The sequence below is a fragment of the Myotis daubentonii genome, chromosome 5, assembly GCF_963259705.1.
Source record: "Myotis daubentonii chromosome 5, mMyoDau2.1, whole genome shotgun sequence".
In the NCBI taxonomy this organism is placed as follows: domain Eukaryota; kingdom Metazoa; phylum Chordata; class Mammalia; order Chiroptera; family Vespertilionidae; genus Myotis; species Myotis daubentonii.
The window spans coordinates 95,570,882-95,592,100 of record NC_081844.1 but is presented as its reverse complement, the minus strand read 5'-3'; the positions used below and the strand labels follow the sequence as shown (position 1 = coordinate 95,592,100).

General features: G+C 49.0%; 1 protein-coding gene across 4 annotated transcripts in view; it reads right to left on the bottom strand.

The window, feature by feature from the left end:
* Positions 1 to 21,219, bottom strand: part of CYFIP2 (cytoplasmic FMR1 interacting protein 2) — a 105,964-nt gene that overhangs the window by 53,366 nt on the left and 31,379 nt on the right. For 3 of the 4 annotated variants that reach the window (XM_059699045.1, XM_059699046.1, XM_059699044.1), the window contains exons 8-21: positions 20,981 to 21,109; positions 19,770 to 19,874; positions 18,858 to 18,949; positions 16,812 to 16,929; positions 15,031 to 15,150; positions 14,370 to 14,495; positions 11,965 to 12,131; positions 11,064 to 11,211; positions 8,845 to 8,919; positions 7,807 to 7,960; positions 6,662 to 6,818; positions 6,096 to 6,192; positions 3,412 to 3,488; positions 924 to 1,032 (exon numbers count right to left, since the gene is read on the bottom strand). In XM_059699045.1, coding sequence (XP_059555028.1) covers positions 924 to 1,032; positions 3,412 to 3,488; positions 6,096 to 6,192; positions 6,662 to 6,818; positions 7,807 to 7,960; positions 8,845 to 8,919; positions 11,064 to 11,211; positions 11,965 to 12,131; positions 14,370 to 14,495; positions 15,031 to 15,150; positions 16,812 to 16,929; positions 18,858 to 18,949; positions 19,770 to 19,874; positions 20,981 to 21,109 — 1,674 coding nt within the window. The remainder of the gene's footprint in view (positions 1 to 923; positions 1,033 to 3,411; positions 3,489 to 6,095; positions 6,193 to 6,661; positions 6,819 to 7,806; positions 7,961 to 8,844; positions 8,920 to 11,063; positions 11,212 to 11,964; positions 12,132 to 14,369; positions 14,496 to 15,030; positions 15,151 to 16,811; positions 16,930 to 18,857; positions 18,950 to 19,769; positions 19,875 to 20,980; positions 21,110 to 21,219) is intronic. The other variant, XM_059699047.1, reaches the window with a different exon arrangement.

Here is a 21,219-nt window from a genome sequence, read left to right as displayed (position 1 = left end):
GTTCAATTTGTAACAATGAAAATACATCCTGCATATCAGATATTTACATTACGATTCATTAACAGTAGCAAAACTACAGCTATGAAGTAGCAACGAAAATAATTTTATGGCTGGGGGTCACCACGACATGAGGAACTGTATTAAAGGGTCGCGGCATTAGGAAGGTTGAGAACCACTGATCTAAGCCATCCCCAGTGGAGGCTCGGCCCCCTTCACCTCAGTCTTTTCCACAAACGCCATGGACCACATGAAAAGCATGCAGAGGCCACAGCGGTAAGGCCCAAATCTCCCAAGAGATTTCAAGACCCCTCTCTACTCTCACTCTCCAGGCAATCAGGAGGTGGCTGCCAGCAGGGCATAGGAGCAGGGAGCAGTCCTCTGGGGCAGCTCTTATTTTGTCTCCCTTGTTCCGTTAACATTTTTAAGCAGGAATATGTGTCTGAGCTCCTGACAGCATTTCCTCTACACTGGGGGGGTCAAGTGTTCACAGAAACTAACCCCACAAAAATAAACCATAATTTCTACCCTGGGTTTAGCCTGACATGCTGTGTTTGTTTCAAAAGCCCGAAGCTCTCCGTCACTCAGGCTAGCATCTGAGCCTTGCAGGGACACATTTACCCACTGCTGAGCAGCAGTCCCAACGCAAGGAAGTGGGCCGCAGCTTAGGACGGGAAGACAGAGGCTTTGGTGGCCACTGCTCCCCAGGGGTGAGCTGCAGATGAGCGGAGAGCCTGGAACTTGGACCAGAGGAGGCCCCGTGCCTTTGCACGGTTTGTGGACTCTGAGGCTGTGTCACACCTATCTTAGACGTCCACACGGGGCAATGTGCAGACAGCACAGCCCTGATTTCTGACCTCCATGCTACCCTCACAGCTACTCTCTCAGCCTGTTCCATTTCCACTGTGGGTTCCGTCCCCTATTACCTGGACGTGTCTCTGTTTCAGCAGCGTCTCGTAGCGGTTGGACGGCGGGTACGGAATGATGACTCCATAGTTCTTACATTCGGCTCTAAAACGTTTATCCAACAGGACACTGGAAGGGATGAGAGTTAAATGAGGCCAGCCAACGTGACAGCGAATCGTTTTCAACTGCCCCGCCACGTCTGCTTTAGACCAGGATCTACCCATAAAGCACTGTCTTATGCATTTTAAGTATAATTTCCTTTCCGTTTTAGAGCAAAGTCCTTCAAATTTCTTTTCAGCCAGAAGAGGTCAATATGTGAACGAGAATGTCTAACTTAAAGACTGGCAACACAGAAGTTGAATGACTTTCCTCTTTCATTCACTGACCAAAAAATCAACAACAGCAATAACAACAAAATGGAGTGCATGCTTGTCATATCCCAGATCCTTGCTTGGGACAGACAGTTCCCAACAGGAAACATGCTAAGCACTAGGGATACAAAGTTCCGGTCCCCTGGAAGTCTATGTTCTAGTGAAGAGAGACTGAAACTGAAAAAGTAGGCAGAGGAATAAGATCATTTCAAATAGTGTACGTCTGCATGGCATTCATTATGTATCAGGTGTGCACACGCACTCATACAGTCGCTTTTCCTCTCACATCCATGAGTTGGAAGTACCATTACCATCTTTCACACTGAAGCACACACTGCAGAGTCATAAGTGCTCTGAAAACAATAAAACAGGACCATCTGGTATGAGGAGGTCAGAGAAAGCCTCCCTGGAGAGGTTTTGTTCGACAGAGACCTACATGCAAAAAATGGCCAGATCTGGGGGAAGAATCCCTCAGGCACAATGAGCCTGGGATGTCTGAGAAAAGGAAAGATGGCCAGTGTGGATACAGGGCAGGGCCTGGTGGAGATCATGGTGCAAAAATGAACTTATAAGGTTAGTCCAGGGGCCAGGTCACGTGGGACTACCTAAGCCACTGGAAAGAGGTTAGATGCTCTCCAGATGTAACTGGATGTCATGGAAAGGAAGCCATGAAGCAGGACAGTGACCCAATCTAAATGCACACCCTCCAGTACAGAGAGCAGCCACCCGCCCCATGAGCCTGCTGAGCACCTGAGATGCGGTGGGTCCACGTGGAGATGCACTATGAGTATAAACTACATTCTAGATTTTGAAGACTTAGACAAAAAAAAAACTATTTCTAGTAATATTTAATTGTTACATGTTGAAATTATAGTATTTTAGATATATTGGATTACATATTACATGAAATATACTGCTGAATTACTTTTGCCTATTTTTCCTTTTTTAAATATGGCAACTAAAATTTTAAAAATTACATTTGTGGCTCACATGTATAATTGCATTATATTTCTTCTCTCTTAAGATTTTTAATTGTTTTCTTTTTAGAGAAAGAGAGAGAAGGAAGAGGGAGAGACAAACATCATCGATCCACTGCCTCCTGCATGATCCCTACCAGGGATCTAGACTCTAACCTGGGCATGTGCCCTGACTGGCAACCTTTTGGTGCACGGGATAATGCCCAACCAACCTCATGGGCCAGGGCTCATTGGATTCTATTTCTAATGGTCAGCACTGATCTAGATCATTCTCTCCCTTCTGTGCTTTCTAACTCTTCCAACATCTCTCCATCTTTGTCATGCAGTTTGCTCCCTCTTGTGGTCTGTGGAGATCTTTACATGTACTAATTCACCTTAATCCTCTCTCAACAGCCTCTTGAACTTTCCAAGTAATGCATACAATATGTTAGTTTCAGGTGTACAACATAGTGATTTGACATTTCTATACTTTGAGAAATTATCATCATGATAAGTCTAATAATTATGTCACCCTACAGAGGTGCTACTATGTTATTGATTATATTCCCTATGCTGTACACTACATCTCCATGGCTTATTTATTTTATAACTGGAAGTTTGTACCTCTTATTAAACTTGACCCTTTTCATCCATCTATCCACCCCTCCCCTCTGGCAACCATTAGTTTGCTCTCTGTGTCTGTGAATTTGTTTCTCTTTTTGTTTTGTTCGTGTGTTCTGTTTTTCAGATCCCACACATAAGTGACATCATGTAGTAGCTGGCATGCTATTGTTACTATACTTCTGCCACAGGCACTTTGGACAAGTAGTTCCTTTTCTCTGCATCCTCCTGTCTTCCTTCATCTAGTTTTACTTTACTCCTATCACCTTCAGAAATGAACTCAAATGTACCTTTCTCAGGCTAGCCTTTCCAGCTCCCCACTCAAAGACTAGTTCAGGTTTAACTGTCATATATTCCTATGAACTTCTCATTCATAGGGAGCGTGTAACTTCCCTTGTCACTGTGCATTCACTAGTTTTTTATTAATGTCTGTCTTCCCCAGACATATCTATTTTCCTCTCCTACATTTTAGCACCCAGTCCAGACCCATGGAAGCATTTAGGTTTCCTTACGTGCTAATGAAGGAAGGTTTTGCAGCAGCAAACCCCAGGTTCTCTTACCTGCCGGCCATGGCTTTGTAGTAAGCGAAGATCTGATCCGCCAGCTTATAGACAAACTGATCAAAACACAGGTTCACCTGGCGAAGAGGAAGCAGAACGTGTCAGTGGTGTCTGTCCAGCTTTACCACAGAGACTTGGGCAACTCAAAGAGGGCAGTGGGCAGGTCTGCCTGAAGCTGTGGGGCGAGAGGCTTTGAAGGAAAAAGAAAAAAGATTACATGGCCAAGTCAACTTTGGGAAACCTTGTTCCTTGTTCTGAAGGTCCTCAGTGAGGCACAGAGAAGACAAAGTTCAAAAAGCTGTTGAGAAACCGCCCTCCCCACCAGTCCCCTCCTTGGTGTTACAAGGGGCCGGCCCAAGGGGGACATCACAGACAGGTCTTCATGTCCTGTAATGACTCATGTCGGCCTCCCATGGCCACCTCTCATGACAGGCTTTCTTGTCTTTTCCTTTCACTGTACTTAACCTTGCTTTGCAAATAAAGAGGTGGACGGTCATCAGAAGTTTAAACACTCACAAAAATACAATGCTTAAAAGTCTTTGATTTTCAGCGAACAAGGGGCTGTCTTGCCATGTCAATGTTTCATCTCATTGGTGATGCTCAGGTGGGAAGGAAGTTCACATCAGATACAGAGGATCAAATCCCAATCCTCCAATCCAGCAAGAGCAGGAAATGGCTGAGGGTGAAATTTCAAAGGGGAGTGGCAGTATAATGTCAAAGGAAACAGTTCATATTTAGGTAATTCATCTTTGATTCTTTTCTTACCAAATTCTCAACTCTGTATTCAAAGAGCTTTCAAAATGCCTTTTGTTTTACACCCCAGGTGGCATATACAGTGCTGGCCTCATATGCAGGTAACCAAGGCATCCGACCTGGACTTGAACTTCAAGGGTGTTCGTTGGTTCTCCTTTAGGCAAAGAGCCTGCAGGGTCCAGGTGGGGGTGCCCACTCATACCCTATGATCCTCCTCTTGAACCAGCTTTGAGCATCCTTGCCCAAGTGGCTCAAGCCCCTTCCAGGCTCTGCATGCTCTTTTCCCTGAGTTTAACCTTGAGGGTGAACTATACTGTAGGTATGTGCACCCCCAGGGCTGGCCAAGAGGCCATTTTTTGTGGCCATGGTGGTAGATGAAGCTTGGGTATCCATATACATATACATGAGGTCCTTCAGGGTGGGAAACAGGGTTTGGGGATGGGAAGAGAAAGGGGTCAGGAGACACAGAAGACTGTATTTCAACTCCCATAGAAATGAGAGGATCTAGAAAGAAAGCAGCAGCTCTATTAGCTTTTCTTTGGAATACATAAACTTTCAAACAAATCTGGTGGCACTGCATACCCTAAAACATTCAAGTCTTTCCTTTATAAATAAGAATGCCCTATATTTGTATGACAATTTTACCAAATGGCCTTCGTTCCATGTTTATAGAATCTCACATGCTTAAGTGGAACAGAGACTATCATCCAACTTCAGAAGGTAAAACTACGTCATTAGTCCCTTTGATCTCATGTTTCTGCCCCTTGCTGGCCCATGGAAGGACTGCACTTCCTTGCTCCTCTTTGAAAGGAGGCACAGCCACGTGACTTGCTTTGACCAATGGCCTGTGTCACTTTCAGGTGGAAGCTTTAAGATCAAAGTATCAGAATGTGATTCACCCTAACCCTTCCCCCTGCAACTAATAAATATTCCAGATGGGTCCCACACTGAAGACTACATAGAATAGAGGCCCCAGCCAACCCATACTAGAGAAATAAACCTTTGGTTTCAAGCTACTAAGACTTTGGGATTGGTTGCTACTGCATCACAACCTAGCTTATCCTGACCATTACAGAAATAAACCCTCTCTAGTAAACAGCTTTACCAATTGAAAAGATGGCTATGTCAGTCCTATCAGTACTATACAGAGACTCTGTGACCTTGGGGTAATGACACCTGACCCCTTGACATCTTAGATTTATTATCTGTCAAATAGGTGGTAGCACAGATTTTTTTTAAAACTGTTGTAAAGATTACTTAAAATGTTTATATAGTGCTTAGCACTATGCCTGGCAAATGGTAAATACATAATAATTGATAGGTATATTACTGTTGTTTTTATTAGCCAAGTAATCAAACCATAAAAGACCCATTGGAAAATTAATTTTACCCAAGCAGTCCTATCATGTCCCATCCCTTGAAAAAGAAAGACTTCATCCTGGTCTAGGTCCTTTAAGGCAACCACTATGTTTATGAAGAGCACTCTCTGGAACCAGTCACTGATTCCATGCTATGGTCTCCTCCAAATTCATATGTTGAGATCCTAACCCCCAAGACTGATGGTATCAAGAGGTGGGGCCTTTGTGGGGGGCGGGGAGGGTTAGGCCATGAGGGTGCAGCCCCCATGAATGGGATTGGTGCTCTTACAAAAAGACCCCGAGAGCTTCCTCTGGGCTTCCACCTCATGAGGACATGGTGAGAAGTCTGTGACCCAGAAGAGCACCCTCACCCGCCCACGCTGGCACCCTGGTCTCGGACTTTCAGCTCCAGAACAGTGAGAAACACGTGTCTATGGTTTATGAGCCACCCAGCCTGTGATACTGTTACAATTGGAACGGATTAAGACACCCGACTTGTGCCAATAGCTAAAGATGGGAAAGTCCGGACTCCTGGAATAAGCCTTCAGGAAAAGGGGGAGAAGCATCACTTGCCTCGGCTTCAATCTCATCATACAGGAACTGCTTTTTGAACTTGGTCAGAGCATAGTAGGCGCTGTCATTGTACAGGTCCAACGGGTAGAGGACGTACCTGAAGAGGAAAAAACAAGGCCCAGCAGCTTAATAACCATCTCTCTTACGGCAGCCAGACTTCCATCTGCTCGGAAACATGAAGATTTGGGAGAAGGCTAGAAAAGGAGAACTTTTAGCACTCTGTGTTTCCAGCCTCCACTTACGAATGGCTTACTTTACAATCTGCCCATAAAAATCAAAAGTCCATGATGCATATAAATCCAGGGCCAGAAAAAATGAGTTAGCTTCCTAATCCCCAGGGATGATAACTCCCCCAGCATGACTGTTAAGAGAATGACAAAGCGTAGGAGGGGCAGATGGGCTGGTAGACTTCTGAACCTATCTGCAAGGCTGAGTCAAATCTGGTGTGGCCTTGGCCTGGCATAATGCCTCGTCTGGAAAGCTTGGGGGGAAAACAGAGCTCGCTGGCAAACTAGCCTCCACCTGCACCCCAGGAACCTCCTCGCTGGCCCAAGCCTGCGTCTTACTCCATCATGGAAGGCTCTTTGGTTTCCAGGATATGGTCTGTCAGGATCCAGGGCATGGACATCTCAATGGGAAACTGGATCCGCCGGCCCATGGTCAGCTCCAGGAAGAACTCTCGGAACCAGAGCTGGGAGAGGTCACAGCACTGCTGCAGGGCTTCTGGAAAGCACGAGGGAAAGGCCTGGGTTACAGCGGAGCACGAAGGGCCTGGGAGCGGACTGTTTATGAATGCTACTGTTATTCTTATGGCTGTGCTGGAGCACAGCAGGCCCTCAGAGGTATGACTTGACCGTAGACCCTGCTCTCTTGAACTTGAATGCCAGGCTAATGTTAGAAGACAGGGTTTGCTAAGCTTCAGAGGCAGAGACAGTGTGTGTGTGTGTGTGTGCGCGCGCGCGCGCAAGAGGTGGTAGTGGTGATATTTTAGAGCTTTTGGTGCCCCTACAATGTCCACTTCCCTCCCCCTGCTCCAAAGCCATCCTGAAAATACTTGCCATTCAAAGTGTGAAGACAGGCCTCAGGTGTCTGCTTTTACCTGAACTGCAGCTCCGTGACCCCTTGTACGTGATAATTCTGAACTCACTGCTCGGAGGCCTTGAAGGCCCTTCCAAGGCTGCTTCTGTGAAGAACTTGGGAATATTGGCTAAGATCTCTCTTCAATACCAACAGATGCCTGACCACTCCCACCACTCTGGGCTGCTACTGTCCCTCTACTCTGCCCTGTCACACCTGTGCACACATCCTACAGACAGAAGAGGAGGAGTGGGGGACACAGGGCTGAGGTGCAGCCGGGAGCCTCCTTTGCTAGGAGCAACGAGCACTCATGGGCTCAGAGCTGCTGCTTAGATGCAAAACACTGGCCCTAGGTGCGTCGTGCACACTGCTATTTGATCCCCTTTACTAAGGACTTCATGCCCAGTCAGCCACAATGTCTACTGGACAAATATTTCCAGCTAAGTCAGAAGAGCTGGACTGAGCCCGGCCTTTCCTGGCTCCCAGAGTCCACCGGCAAGTGTGCGTTTTTTCCTTAGTGGCCAATGTGCCCCTTGGGTCAGTGATCGCAGCTCTCTGCAACTCTGGCCTCCTGACAGCTCAGTGGCCTCCTGACAGCTCAGTGGCTCTGGGACCGGGGAGCCCCCACGCTCACCACTGATGTTGAGCAGGTGGGTGAAGAAGAAGGACTGCTTGTGGAAGTCCTCTATGGCGAGGACAATGGGGCCGTCCAGGCTGCTTCTCAGGGTCTTCTTGGAGCCGCTCTTGTCTGCGATGAGCGACTCGAGCATGGTCCGCACCATGTACAGCTTGAAAAAGAAAGACGGGCAGGTCAGGGGCTGGCCCTGCATCCGGGGGGAAGGATGCTTTGTGCTGCACTTATATATATATTTTTTCTGAAGATGCCCTTATAAAGCTTTGTCTTAGGAAGCACCCATTTTGGGGTTGGAGAAGTGAATTTGGAATGTGTAAACTTTCAAGCGGGAGGCCAGCCAGCACAGGAAGGCAGTTCTGTCTGGGGCCTGCGGCATCCCTGGGTAGGTGCACCGGGTAGAACTAGGAAGTTCAAGGTCCAGGTTCCTGCTTGCTCTCTCAGCCAAGGATGTGGGCATCAGAGGAGAACCTCATTCCATGCCACCCTGGAGTCCCTGCCTTCCTGGACAGCCACGGTAGCACCATGAGTGGAGCATTGGACCAAGAGTCAAAAGACTGGGGTGTCAAGGCCAGGCACTGCCGCTGACTTGCTGTGTGACCTTGGGCAACAGAGTCCCACTCCAGGCCTCAGTTTTCTTATCTGCCAACATGAAGGGGTTGTAGCTTTCACAAACCAGTCCCCTTCAGCGCTAACATTCTGAGAACTGTGAAATGGGAGATTATCAGAACAAGCCCCCACCACCTCAAGTTTTTGACCCTCAGTATTTTGAATCCATCGCCCTTTGGTGGCACCAGCTGCATGGCACAGCCTGCCGAAATCCTGGGTGAAGATTGGTACTTACACAGGAGCCTACTAGACAATTAACTCCCTCTTACAGAAGACCTTAAGTGCAAAGGGTACAAGTGCTAATCTAGATCTTTCCACATCATTTGTCTTTGAATCTTAGGGCTGGAAGGGGCCTCGAGGAGCCAGGCTAGTCCATTCCTGCTGCCTCCTGGAGAAGTGTACCCAAACCAACCCAGCCAGGCGGTGTTATACCAGGGATCGGCAGCCTCTTCGGCCCTGTGTGCCACCAGTGGGGTGAAACAAAGCCCGCGGGGACCACTGGCAGGCCTAAGACATAGATAGGAGAGAGGAGGAGGGGATGGGAGGGCAGGAGAGACAGGGAAGAGGGAGAGAGAGAAAAGAGAGAGAGAGAGAGAAAAGCAAGAGGTATTGTATACGGTGGGAAAGCCGTCACGACTGCTAGGGGCCACTTGCCGACCACCTCTGAGATGCTCCAACCTCCCTCTGCCACAGGCCCATCCTTCTCTGGGACCTCACCCACCATGCGCACTGCGCAGGGCAGCGAGGCCACAGAAAGGAGCGGCACCATCCTACCATAGCCTTCCCTTCGCGGTAAAGGAGCTACCATGGATGCCGGTCTATCAGACGTCCACCCTCTGCAACCCTGTCAGTGGGCATGTCTATCACCCCTAAGAACCGAGAAGCCCTGTTCTAGCGATGGCCTAGGAGGCCTCGAAGAAAGCATTCTTATGTCCATCCATGTGAGTGTTGATTGATTTATATCAAATTCTAACGACTTGTCCATAAGAGGGGGAACTCTTTTCCCACCTCCTTTTAAACAGAGCATTTGACCCACCAGGACAGTCCAGCTACGCTGGATGCCCATGTTGACTATGCTCCGAAGTCCCTAGCAGAGCCCTGGGTGGGAGTCAGGAGACCTGGTTCTTGTCCCACCTCAACCTGTGACTCACCTTGCGGCTTGGACAAGTCACTTCCCCTCTCTGGACCTCAGTTTCCCCATCTTTAAAATGGGGGGAGGGGCCTGGGACTAGTTTGTGTCTAGGGGTGCTCCCAGCTCTGACGGTCTAGGAGCCTATTAAATGCATCTGTGCCACCTAACATGACTCGGTGGTGCTGGGGGGCTGATTGCTGGTGACATGCACCTTTCGCTTGTCTATATAAATAGTCCTGCTCTCTCCTCTCTCTTCTGTCTCTTTCTCTGCCTGCTGGTCCCCCTTGCTCACCTTCCTCCTTTCCAGTTTCTCTTGTGCCTTGTCTGTCTCTCCCTCACTCATGTCTAGGACTCACAGAAACACCAAAGGCCCTGCTCAGCTCCTCTGGGGCATTCTGGGATAGAAAGGTGTCTGGCCCCTAACATTACACAGAACTCTTTGCAGAAGCTTCCTCAGGACGGTCCACAACCAGCAGGCAAGGTGAGTCCACACTGACACAGCTGGGAAGCCAGGGGATGTTAATGATGACAGAGCTGAGAACACACCTCGCCCCTGTCCCTCTGCCCCGTCCCCCTGCCCAGACACAGACACACACACAGTGAGAAGGGTCAGGGATGGCTCCTCTCAGGGACTCAGGATTTCAGGGCGGAGAGAGGCTGAAAGGTCATGTGAAGCGGGAGTCCCCAGCCTGGGGCTCCTGGGGCCTGGACGACCTTTAAACACTTCCATGGAGCCATATGCTTTCCCCCAACACCTTGTAAGCCTACCGAAAACTAGCTGTCTTTTAAGTAGGTGACAGATTTAACTAAGATGCCCAGATTCTTTATCTTTTTTTCCCCCTGGAATTTTACAACTGTTTTGGATAAGTCACAGGCAACCTGTTGTTGTTCAGAAGCTCCAGTTGGAAACTTTGAATATCTCTGATTACTAGATGTTCTCTAAGGAGTCAAGGGCTTTTGACACTTGTGCTTCTGGGGTCACGGGGGGATTAAAAAAAGGACCTAATCAGAAACATGATCTCATGCAACGTTTTCATTTAACAGAGAAGATAGTCAGAGCTCAGAGAAGTCAGCACCTCCCAAGATCACAGGCAAGTCAGAGGCAGAACCTGTGAATTCCCAAGCTAGGATGTCACTGCAGGGGAAGGGGCAGGGTTCATTAAAGAGGGACAGGGCAGATGCACAGAGAGTCTACTTCAAACTCCGCCTACACTTTGGAACCAGTCCTGGTATCACCCCCATTTGCCAGATTAGACAACTGAGGCACAAAGAGATTACATAACGTGCCCAAGGTCACACAGGTATCTAGGACGAGAATCCAGGTCTCCTGAATCTTAAGCCAGCAGTCCTCCCTCCTATATCAAAACAAGATGGTAGAATACGACTAGAGCAGCTGCTTGACCCTGCCCCTCCTGCCCAAGGACCCCCAGCCCCAGTGCCCTATGGTCCAGCCAGGATGACCTACCAGGGCCTGGCTGGCCTGAGGCAGCCGAGCTGGCTTGTGCCCAGAGCCGCTTACCTGTGTGCTGGAGGGCCCCACAGCACGCCGGGGCACCTTGATGTCAAATCCACCTTTGGGATCCTTCTCCCCTCTCAGGCATGGGTCATTGGGGGGCTCTCGGCCACCCTCCCAGTCACAGATGGTCTTCCGAATTGCCTGCAGGACACTGGGAAGGAAGGACGGAGGCTCAGACTCGGTTTTAGCACCAGGAGGAGGGAAACACTGCAAGCCTGTTTCTAGGGTCTGTGGTGCCCCAGGGCCACTTTCCCAGAATTCCTGGGGTGCTTGTCAAAGGGGCTCATCCTGGGCCCCACCCCCGAGATGCTGGTGTAAGAGATCTCAGGTGCAGTCCAGAGTCAGCATTCTACAGGCACCCAGGTGATCCCAATGCCAAACGCTACCTGAGACCTCAGCTCTGAGCCTGTGCAGGGGCTAAGAACTCAAGTGAGGTAGGACGGCTGTTTCTGTTTTTGGTTATAGGAGAGTCTCATTAGTCCAATTATATCTCTGACTATTTAAAGCTTTAATAATTGCATATATTCATTGCACACTTACTCCATGTGGCTGTGTGCTTAGGTCTACACGTGGATTATCCAATTTTATCATCCCAACAGCCTATAGCAAGAACCATTATCATCCACATTTTACAAATGAGGGAAAGTGAGGTTCAGAGAAGGTAAGTAACTTGATGGGGTTCACCTAACTAGACAGCAGTGGAGATGGGCTTCCAACCCAGAGACTGAGGACCAGTCATCTCAAATGTCCAGTCTCCTAAGAAGGTGTCCTAAAACCTGCCAGACGGGTCTGTGTGTTCAGAGGCTGCCCTGGAAGCCGACTGAGCAGGGATCTTCCTCTGTGCTCTGCACCTCGCACCCCTGATTTCTGATGTGCCCCTGAAAAGGGCCATCGGAAGACCCACCTGATAAGAACGTTCTTCTTCTTCCGCACCGCCTGCCTCAGGGGCTCGCGCAGCGTCACCTGGGCAAAGTCCTGCAGGGCCGCGTAGATGGTGTTCCGGATGGCCTGGTTGAAGACGCTCTCCATCCTGCCCATGAGCACCTGCAGGCCTTTGATCATGGCGATCACCTGCCGGGCACAGATCAAGGTCAGGCTCCCCGCACCTGGGCACACCTGTCTGTCCAGTACCCTTCACCGCATCATAGGGGGGGCGCTGGGTGAAATGACAGAAGCACGAGGCCAGCCAGTGCTACCTCGAGTGCTGATCCATGGCTAGATTGGAAGCGAGTGCTGGAGTGAAAATCAGTACTCTGCCCCTCCATCAGGAAAGCCCTGCGGCCAAGCAAAGATGTTGCTGCCGATTTCCTTTCCGGCACCAGCTCCCTACCTTGCTGCGGACTGGTGACAAACGGCAGCTGGTCCATTTTGAGTGCCATTCTGACTTCTGTGGCCTCTCCACACAGCATGCACCCACAGGCCATATCTAATAGAACTTTGGTGTTTTTTTACCATACACATTTTAAAAGAATTTTTACAATCTTTGCTTTTGAAATAATTTGGCCAGCTGCTGCTAGAACTCATAAAATAGGGTTCCTGTAGAAGACTCGGGGGGGAGCCTCTGCCCCTCTAGTTGCCTCCTCCCCAGCCCCTAACTCACTAATCCGCCTGCAGACGTGGGGAGACTGGTGTCTGTGATGAGTATAGCCCTTGGTGCTTTCTCTTGGGATCTTGGGATCTGCCTGCCCCCAGGGCGAGTGTCCTCTCCCCTGGGTCCTGTCTCCTCTTAATCATCCCCTCCCGGCCCAGGAAGGGAGCATGTATTTCTGTAGCTGCTTTGCCTGTTTCCCAGTGGGTGCGTTTAATGGGATGGGGGAGAAATAGGAAGTCTGGTGTGGCCTTGGGTGGCAGGCACAATCTCTGGTCAAGCTTTACCAGCAACAAACCTAATCCTTAACCCCCCACCCCCGTTAGCCTCAGGTGCTAATTCCTAGATTGGTTCAGAATTCAGAGAAGAAAGCATGTGCCATATCAGCCTCATGACAACACCACACTTATCACACCCATTAGCAGTGGAAGTGCCAGGAGGTCCTGGGAGCGCTCAGCTCCAGGCCAAGTATGATTACAATTACACCCCTGAACCCCAGTCCTTTAAGGTGCAGCCTGGAGATTACAAAAGAGCAACCTGAACTCCTGCTATGCTCTGACCCTTTCCGGCTTCCATAGCTCATCGGCATCATTATCCCCTTTGACAACTGTTGTTTGGTTCTCAAGAATAACCCTGGGATGAGTGGGTAGAGACTGTCGGGTCCATTTTACAGATAAGGAAGTTGAGGCTCTAAGAGATGAAGTGACCTTGGGCCCAGGGCTAGGATCCAGGTCTCTGACTTCTAGGTTTCAGGTGGTCATGAAAGAGGTAGCTGTCACTCACAACTGAGTGTGAATGAGTCTCCCCCAAATAGAAATATCTTTTTGCAATGAAATAAACAGAAATTACCACTGTCAATATAAAAACCTATGTCTTTCAGTTTTGAGTAAATATTCAAAAGTATATCACTTTTACTATAAATGGGGTCATTTTTTACATACTGTTCTTTAACCTGTCTAAACTCAACAATAGACTGTGCATATCTTTCCACATCAGCACATCCATCTTAGTGGCCACACAGTTTTCGATGACATAGCGGTACCTTCATTTATTTTACCTGGTCCCATACTGAGGACATTTCAGTCGTTTCACATATTTTGGTATTATAAACAATATTGTGATAAATATCTATGTGCACATGTCTTTGTACAATTGGCTTAATTCCCTGGGATATATTTCCAGAACCTTCTGGGCCAAAGGGTATGCACATTAAACATTTGGGTAGAGCCGCTCATAGAAAGACTGTAAAATGTAGATGGGCTTCCCAGTCTCTGAGAAGGTCTATTTCCCACGCTTCACCCAGCCACAGGCATCACCATCCTTCCAAGTCCTTACCATCCTGACTGGTCAACAACACTACCTCATCTTAGTTTCAATCTGCAGTTCTCTCTGAACACTCATTGGTTTGGGCATTTTTCTGAGCTCTTTTTTTTCTTCTCTGAACTCTTTCAGCCATGTTTTGGTTGGTTTGTTTCTGCTGCTGTTTTCCTTTTGCCCATTTTTTTTCTAGTGGAGTGAACACTTTCCTTTGGATTTTTAAGAACAGAATGAGTTTCTAATCGTTTGTGACTAACCTGACAGAGATGAATTTGGGGAGCAGGAAGGGGACGGGGAAGTGCATGCACAGGAGGGGACCAAGGCTGCCGTCTTGCTGGAAACCACTCCCTCCCACTGCGGGACCCTGAGCAGCAGCCTGGGGGCTGGAGGAGACCGGCACCCACCTCCACAAAGGCGAACTTCTCCTCGCTGGTGTAGTTGTAGCGCGTGGCTCTCTCATACTCCTCGGCCGTGCCCGGGCAGTCCTTGTTACAGAACTTGTCGGTGGGGTGAACCAGCTTCCAGGAATACTGGGTGGGGGTTGAGGGTGGGGAACACCACAAATGTCCATCAGTGGAGCAATGGACAGACAAAAGGAGGTGTGACCATGCCCTGGGAGACTATTCAGCCACTGAAGGGAATAAAGTACTGATTCATCCTACAGGATGGATGGACCTTGAAACCATACAAAGTAAAAGAGGCCAGCCACAAAAGACCACATAATATAGGATGTACTTTAGGAAATAACCAGACTTGGAAAATCTATGGAGACAGAAAGTAGATTAGGGCAGGGGAGACAGGGCACGGGGGTGGGGGTGGAGGGGTGCAATTGATTTTTGCAGTGATGAAAATGCTCTAAATGTGTGATTGCACCACTCTGTAAATATACTGAAAACCAGAGACTCTACATTTTAAATGGGTGAGTGGCATGGCATGGGAATTGTATCTCAGTAAAGCTGCTATAAAAACGGTGCTTGGGGGGAGGAAGAGGTAGACAGGTTCCAAGTGAACCGAGGTGGGTCTGAAGGGGGCAGAGGAGGGGCAGCCTCTGCCTGGGGCACCTACCACCTCCATGACGTGGGCGCTCCACTTGGATAAGAGCTGCAGGCCCCGCAGGGCCAGGTCGAAGAGCTCGCGGTACTCCTCGTCGGACTTCTGGCTGTCCAGCCCTGAGCCCGTCACCACCTGGGGAGCATGAGCTGTCACCCCCACCATCCACGTGCCCAGCACTTTTATGCATTATTTCATTGATTCCCCTAAGATCGCTACACGGAGGTGCTTTATGACATCCCCTTCACAAAGTGAGGCTCGGACAGGGTCCTGCTGAGTGAGTTAATGTTCATGAAACAACATCTATTACATCAGGTGACTTTAATCAGAAAAGCACAAGGTTATGCACTGATTGGATGGTGAAAGGGTTGTGACCAGAGACTCACAGGAACCTAACCCTGTATTTCCCCCGGGGAGCAATGGTTCAGAATTGGTTAATTCAGTGTTCATGGCCACTTCATAGAACATTATTGCGAATAACGAGAACGGTCTGCATATACACACATATAAAGCGTATGATTTAAAAATAACTTTGAGCCAGACTCATTCTTAGACCACAACCAAAACTTCACAAGGAATAAAGGGAACCCCTGCTCTTAAAAGTAGGGGTCCCACAGCCTTAGTTCAGTTGACTGGCACATATGGTTAAGGAAGTCCAAGAGTTTGCACTTGTCCCTGGTCCACGCCCACTGGCGTAAGACCACACTGTCCGCATTTGTCTGGCTGTCCTCATTTCAAATACATTGCCTCTTTGATACAAGGTGTTTCCGAGTTTGGGTTTGGAAAGCACGGGCACTATGGCTCCCAGCCACATGGTACAACCAGTGAGCAAACATGGGACAGTGCAGTCATCCACCCAAGAGCTCCAGGTAACAAAGGAACTCAAATCAGGGCACCTGTGCTATTAAACCAATATATACACTCATTGGAAGGGTTTAGTGCAGTGGTTCTCAACCTTGGCTGCACATTAGAATCACCTGGGAATCTTTTTAAAATCCTGGTTTCTGGGCCTCATCCTCCGGAAATTCTGTTTCTTTGTTATGGGGTGGGGCCACAACATTAGTAACAAAGAAACAGAATTTCCGGAGGATGAAGCCCAGAAACCAGGATTTTAAAAAGATTCCCAGGTGATTCCAATGTGCAGCCAAGATGGAGAACCACTGGTTTAGAGGGAAGAGATTCAGGAGTATGTATACACTCAAATGTCAACCATAGTCGGGTCTGGGTGGTAGGATCTTACATGACTGATTTTCCCTCCTTTTGCATCTCTCTTTTTGTTTCTTCTAAGGTTTGAGCATTTACTATGTCCCTAATTGCATTTTCTGGCTTGTTCAATGATCAGTCATTATTGTGTAATTTAAAAATATTTAGATGGTGTTATGAGCAGGCCTGTTTAGAACTCTTTCTTTTGCTATCTAGGGCAGAGATGGTTTGGGACACGTTCTAGCAATTAATTCCCAATTACTCTGCAATGTGTTTTTTGTGCGTCAGAGGGTTTAATCCTCTCAATGAGCCTTTCTGGATACGATCACCCTCATTCTGCAGAGGAGTAAATGGGGGCAGATATGCTGCATCACTTGTGATGGTCAGCAGCAGAACCAGAATCAAACCAGAAGTCCGGTTCTGTGTGGCTCTAAAATCCATGGTCCTGGCCATTCTGCCCTCCTGCCTCTAGCGGGTATCCCCTCACTCCTGCTCTCCATCATCTCTGTGGTCATTTCTGTCCTGCCTGGTCCTCACCCCTTCTCACCAGGGGCCCACACGGGCCTCCATCCAAGCAGCTGGAGTGAGCTCACCTCACTGTTGCTGTAGCGAGCGAGTTCGGAGATGAAGCGGATGTGGTCATCTCGGATCTGAACCATCTGCTCGCAGATATTGTACTGGGGGCTGATGCTGCTCTGGGTGCAGGTCCACCTGGGCAGAGAATCACAGGGTCGGAGCAGGTCCTGGTCTCAGGCGCCTGGCGGGACAGGCTCCTTCCACTTACGTGTTGCTCCTGGTGCCCAGCCAAGGTGGCTGGCTCCCCTGAGTAGAACCAAGGGGTAACCCAGATACGAGCATGATAGCCTGTTCATCCCACATCGTGGGGCTCACAGGCTGAGCGGACCAGGCCCTCCTCCTCCTCTAGGACCCAATCACAGGCTTTTCCAGATTCCTGGTGTCCACGTACTTACCAGTTACACGAGTGAGAAGGGAATTGCAGCCTCTCTAGGGCTACAAAGGCCTGGAATCCACACAAGGAAAAAGCAAGGTGGGTGACCTCCCCAAGCCTGTCTACTGACTCTGACATCCTGAGGTTGAAGCCGGCTTTGGAGGGGCCTAAAGGGAAGGACTTTTCAACCGTGACCCAGTAACATGCAAGCAAGCACTTCATGGTGAGGGAGGTCATGGTCATTCTCTCTCTCTCTCTATCTCTCTCTCTCTCTCTCTCTCTTCCTCATCCTCTTTTTCTTCTACCATCTCTTTCTCCTCAACCATTATTTTAAAACTTATCATTGGGGGAATCAGCCTGAATTGGAGAGGAAATGAATGAATGAAAATCTTCACTCTCCTTCCCCAAGAGAAAAAAGACAGACCCCTTTGCCCTCTAGTGCTGGGTGACCCGGTAGACTGATTAAAAGCACAGTCACCAAAAAAGGCAGATAAACGTTTTGGCAAGAATTTAATATTTCAGCCCAGTCCAGTGTGGATCAGTGGTTGAGCACTGACCTATGAACCAGGAGGTCACAGTTTGATCCTGGTCATGGCACATGCCCAGTTGGTGGGCTCGATTTCCAGTGGGGGGCCTGCAGGAGGCAGCCAATCGATGATTCTCTTTCATCACTGATGTTTCTATCTCTCTCTCTCTCCCTTTCCCTTCTTCTCTCTGAAATCAATAAAAACATATTTGGCGGGAAAAGAATTTAATATTTCAAAGGGAGCCCTGAAGTGGCCCTCATAGAATGTTCAGGACGGTGAGAGGCTTCCTCATACTGGTTTTATTTTGGGTCAGCAGCGTAGGGATGGGGACACAACCACTCTGACTGCTGCTGCCCCACCCTGGCCACATCACTGTTCCCAACCAACTTCCGGTGGCAGGGAATTCATGCAGAAACGTGAGGAAATGAGTGCAGCATTCTGGATTCCATGCTTTTCCTAGAACACCTCCCGCCGCTCCGGCAGCCAGCAGGTTATGAAGAGACTAACCCAGATTTCATTGGGCTAAAGGCTGACAGTTTTAAGGCCTCAGCCCTGACTAAAGGACGGTCATCCCCTCCTCTACCCTCCCCACCCCCACCCCCCACCCCCGCCGCCATATGGAAAGGTCAAAACCACCCAGCTTTGGAATGAGACGCAGGCAGAAGAAACCTCTTAAAACCCCCAGAGATAAAGGCTGTAGCTGGGTGTCCCCACTCCCTTGAGGCACTGACACCCCAGACCCCAGATCTTAGCGTGGATTCCCTAGGATGGTGATTTATAGAACGACCTAAGGCGAGGCCATCAACCAGTTCACGCGGCTGGAGCTGTCCAAACCATACACGCTACGGCATACTTACTGCATGGACACGAAACCTGAGGAGGGAATCGGTGATAAAGAATGACGTCATCTTGCTTCTCAAGGAAGGACTCCTGCTGTCCCAGTGCAGCTGGGACAGAGAAGGGGCGTGGCTGTGCTCTGAGCACTTTTGAACCCCAGCGGCAAAGGGTGGATACAAAAGGGCTCAGAGCACCCTCCACTGCTCCCCTCTGGAATCCGCCTGCCCAGGGCTCTGGGGAGGGGGGAGGGACTGAAGTGGCCCCTCGGCCCCCTGCCCGGGCTGGGCGCCTCGCGGGAGCCGAGAGACATTACGGCAGGCACTCACTTGGACTTGTTCTCTTCATAGTGAGCACTGGTCTTAATGTATCTGGCCAGCTCTATCTGCATGTCGCCGAATAGGGGCACCACCTGCAGCTGCTGCAAAGGAAGCAAACACAGCCCGTGAGACGCCGAGGGGGGACTAGGGGGCTGCCTTCCACCAGGGGAGGCAGCCTCCCTCCGTGAGCCTCTGGGCTGACCCCTCGCTCCTGCTTCCGATGATGCTTCCATGTGACCCTGGAGCCAAAAAGAGCCCCAGCCAGCATACAGGTCCCCTGCCTCAACCAACTGTATGATCCAGCAGCTCAGCCCAGAGAGGCACAGTGACTTGTCCAAGGTCACCCAGCAGGCAGACCGGGTGAAGGATGAGGAGCAGATGGCCTGCCTCCCAGGGCAGGGTCCTTTCTGCTCTAATTTCCCTCGGATCGGATGATCCTGCTGCTTGGAACTCCGGACTAGGCGTGGGTGCCTGGATGCCACTGGCTAGGTGTAGTGTTTCTGAGAAGCTCCAGTGCAAAGTACCTGAAATCATAACACCTACCACCAGAGGGCAGACAAGTCCATCTGAAGACCAGGACAAACGGAGGGGAGGCTGACATTTACTGTCTGCTTCTGATGCACTGGGCACTCTGCCAACTACTTCAAAACCAGGGGGTTTAGGGCAGTGTAGCTACCTGTATGACACCATAGTGTGGATACATGTCATTCTGCATTTGGCAGGGACCAAGGGGCTGTCTCTCAGGGGAAAGACATGAAATTAACCAGCAAGCAGTGAGGCTTGTTGGTTGGGTTGTAGCTCTAAAGACCCCAGGAGGAGGAAGAGGATAGAATGGCAGGGCCTCCAGCCGCCTTTAGTAGCGGAATCTGCTCCTGAGAGACAGCCCCTTGGTCCCTGCCCAGCCCCAGCCCCAGTGCTGACCTTAAAGAATTTATCGATTTTACTGAGGTTGATTCTCTTCTTGGCATCCAGTTTGTAGATGTTACTGACATTTCCATCCATCAGGTAGAGACCAAAACCCATCACCTGGAGTGAGAAGGGGCAGAGCACAGAAGCCTATCACATCTGATGGAAAAGTTAAAAAAACAAAAACAAAAACACAAAAAAGTCTGACTGTACAGAGGAAGCCAGAGTGAACAAGTCACAACGCCACGCTCCCTGCAAACTCCATCCAGGTGCCACGGAAAGGTAAGGAAGGGCACGTCAACAGGCCTGGGATGCTTAGACTAGCCAGAGTGACAAGGAGGAGAGGAGGAAAAAGCAAAGCCACCAGAGAGCTTTGAAAGGTGAGTTTCCGGGGAAGAAAGAATCAAATGGGGCTATGCCGTGTGTAAAAAGAATGTGGAGGCTGATCATCTCAGTGCGACAGCTGTCAGAGGGAAATTAGGAACATCCTGAGCAGCTAACAATAAAATAACTAAAAAAAGGAAAGCTCACCCATACGATGGCATTAATATTCCAACACATTTAATGAAAAGGGATAAGACTTACATATGCATCATTTATGTATACCGCATTTGTTGAAAATATATAAGCATAGAAAAATGAGAAAGAAATACATAAAAATGCTAAAAGTGTTACCTCTGGAGAGAAAGATTGTGAGAGATTAATATTTTTGTGCTTCTCTGTTTAATTCAGATTTTTCTACAATGATCAATATTATTTGATAATTTAAAAATCAGACTTGTAAACTGATGGATCAAATATGACGATTTTGGCAAAACAGAGCAAATGCTTGAAGACTTTGCCTTCCTTTCGAGTTGGTTGTTTCTCCTCCTAGAAGTCAGACTCGACAAGGGTATGTACACAAAGGCTGTGCTATAAGAGTGTTCAGTGCAGCTTAGCAAACAAATATCCAACGAGAGGGGATTGGTTAACTAACAATATCTCCATAGAAGAGCATCCTTGGCAGCCACTAAAAGTTACATTGCGGAAATATCCTTCATGTCTGGAAAGGTGTAGATGACATGTTAAAGGGGGGGGAAACAGGTTACAAAACACTCTGTGCAGTGGATATATATCCATGTTCAAGTAAGAAAAAATATATACCATCTTTTAAAAAATGATTTAAAATAAGAAGGAGGTGAGAGGGCACGCCCAGACCACTGGGTGCGTGGCCACGGCGGTTGTACCTTGAGGAGCATGTGCTTCTCGCTGGGGGTCAGATACATCTTGTTCTCGTAGTAATCCACGCAGATGTTGACGATGTCCGCCAGCAGCTCCTCGTAGCCTGGGATCACTTCCAGTTGCTGATGGAGACACTAAACAGCAGCGCCCCCCTCTGGTCAGCTCCTTTTTCTGCTGTTGCACCCTCCTCATCCACACCATGTGATGGACCCCTCTCCCCCCCACACACACACACACAAGCTGA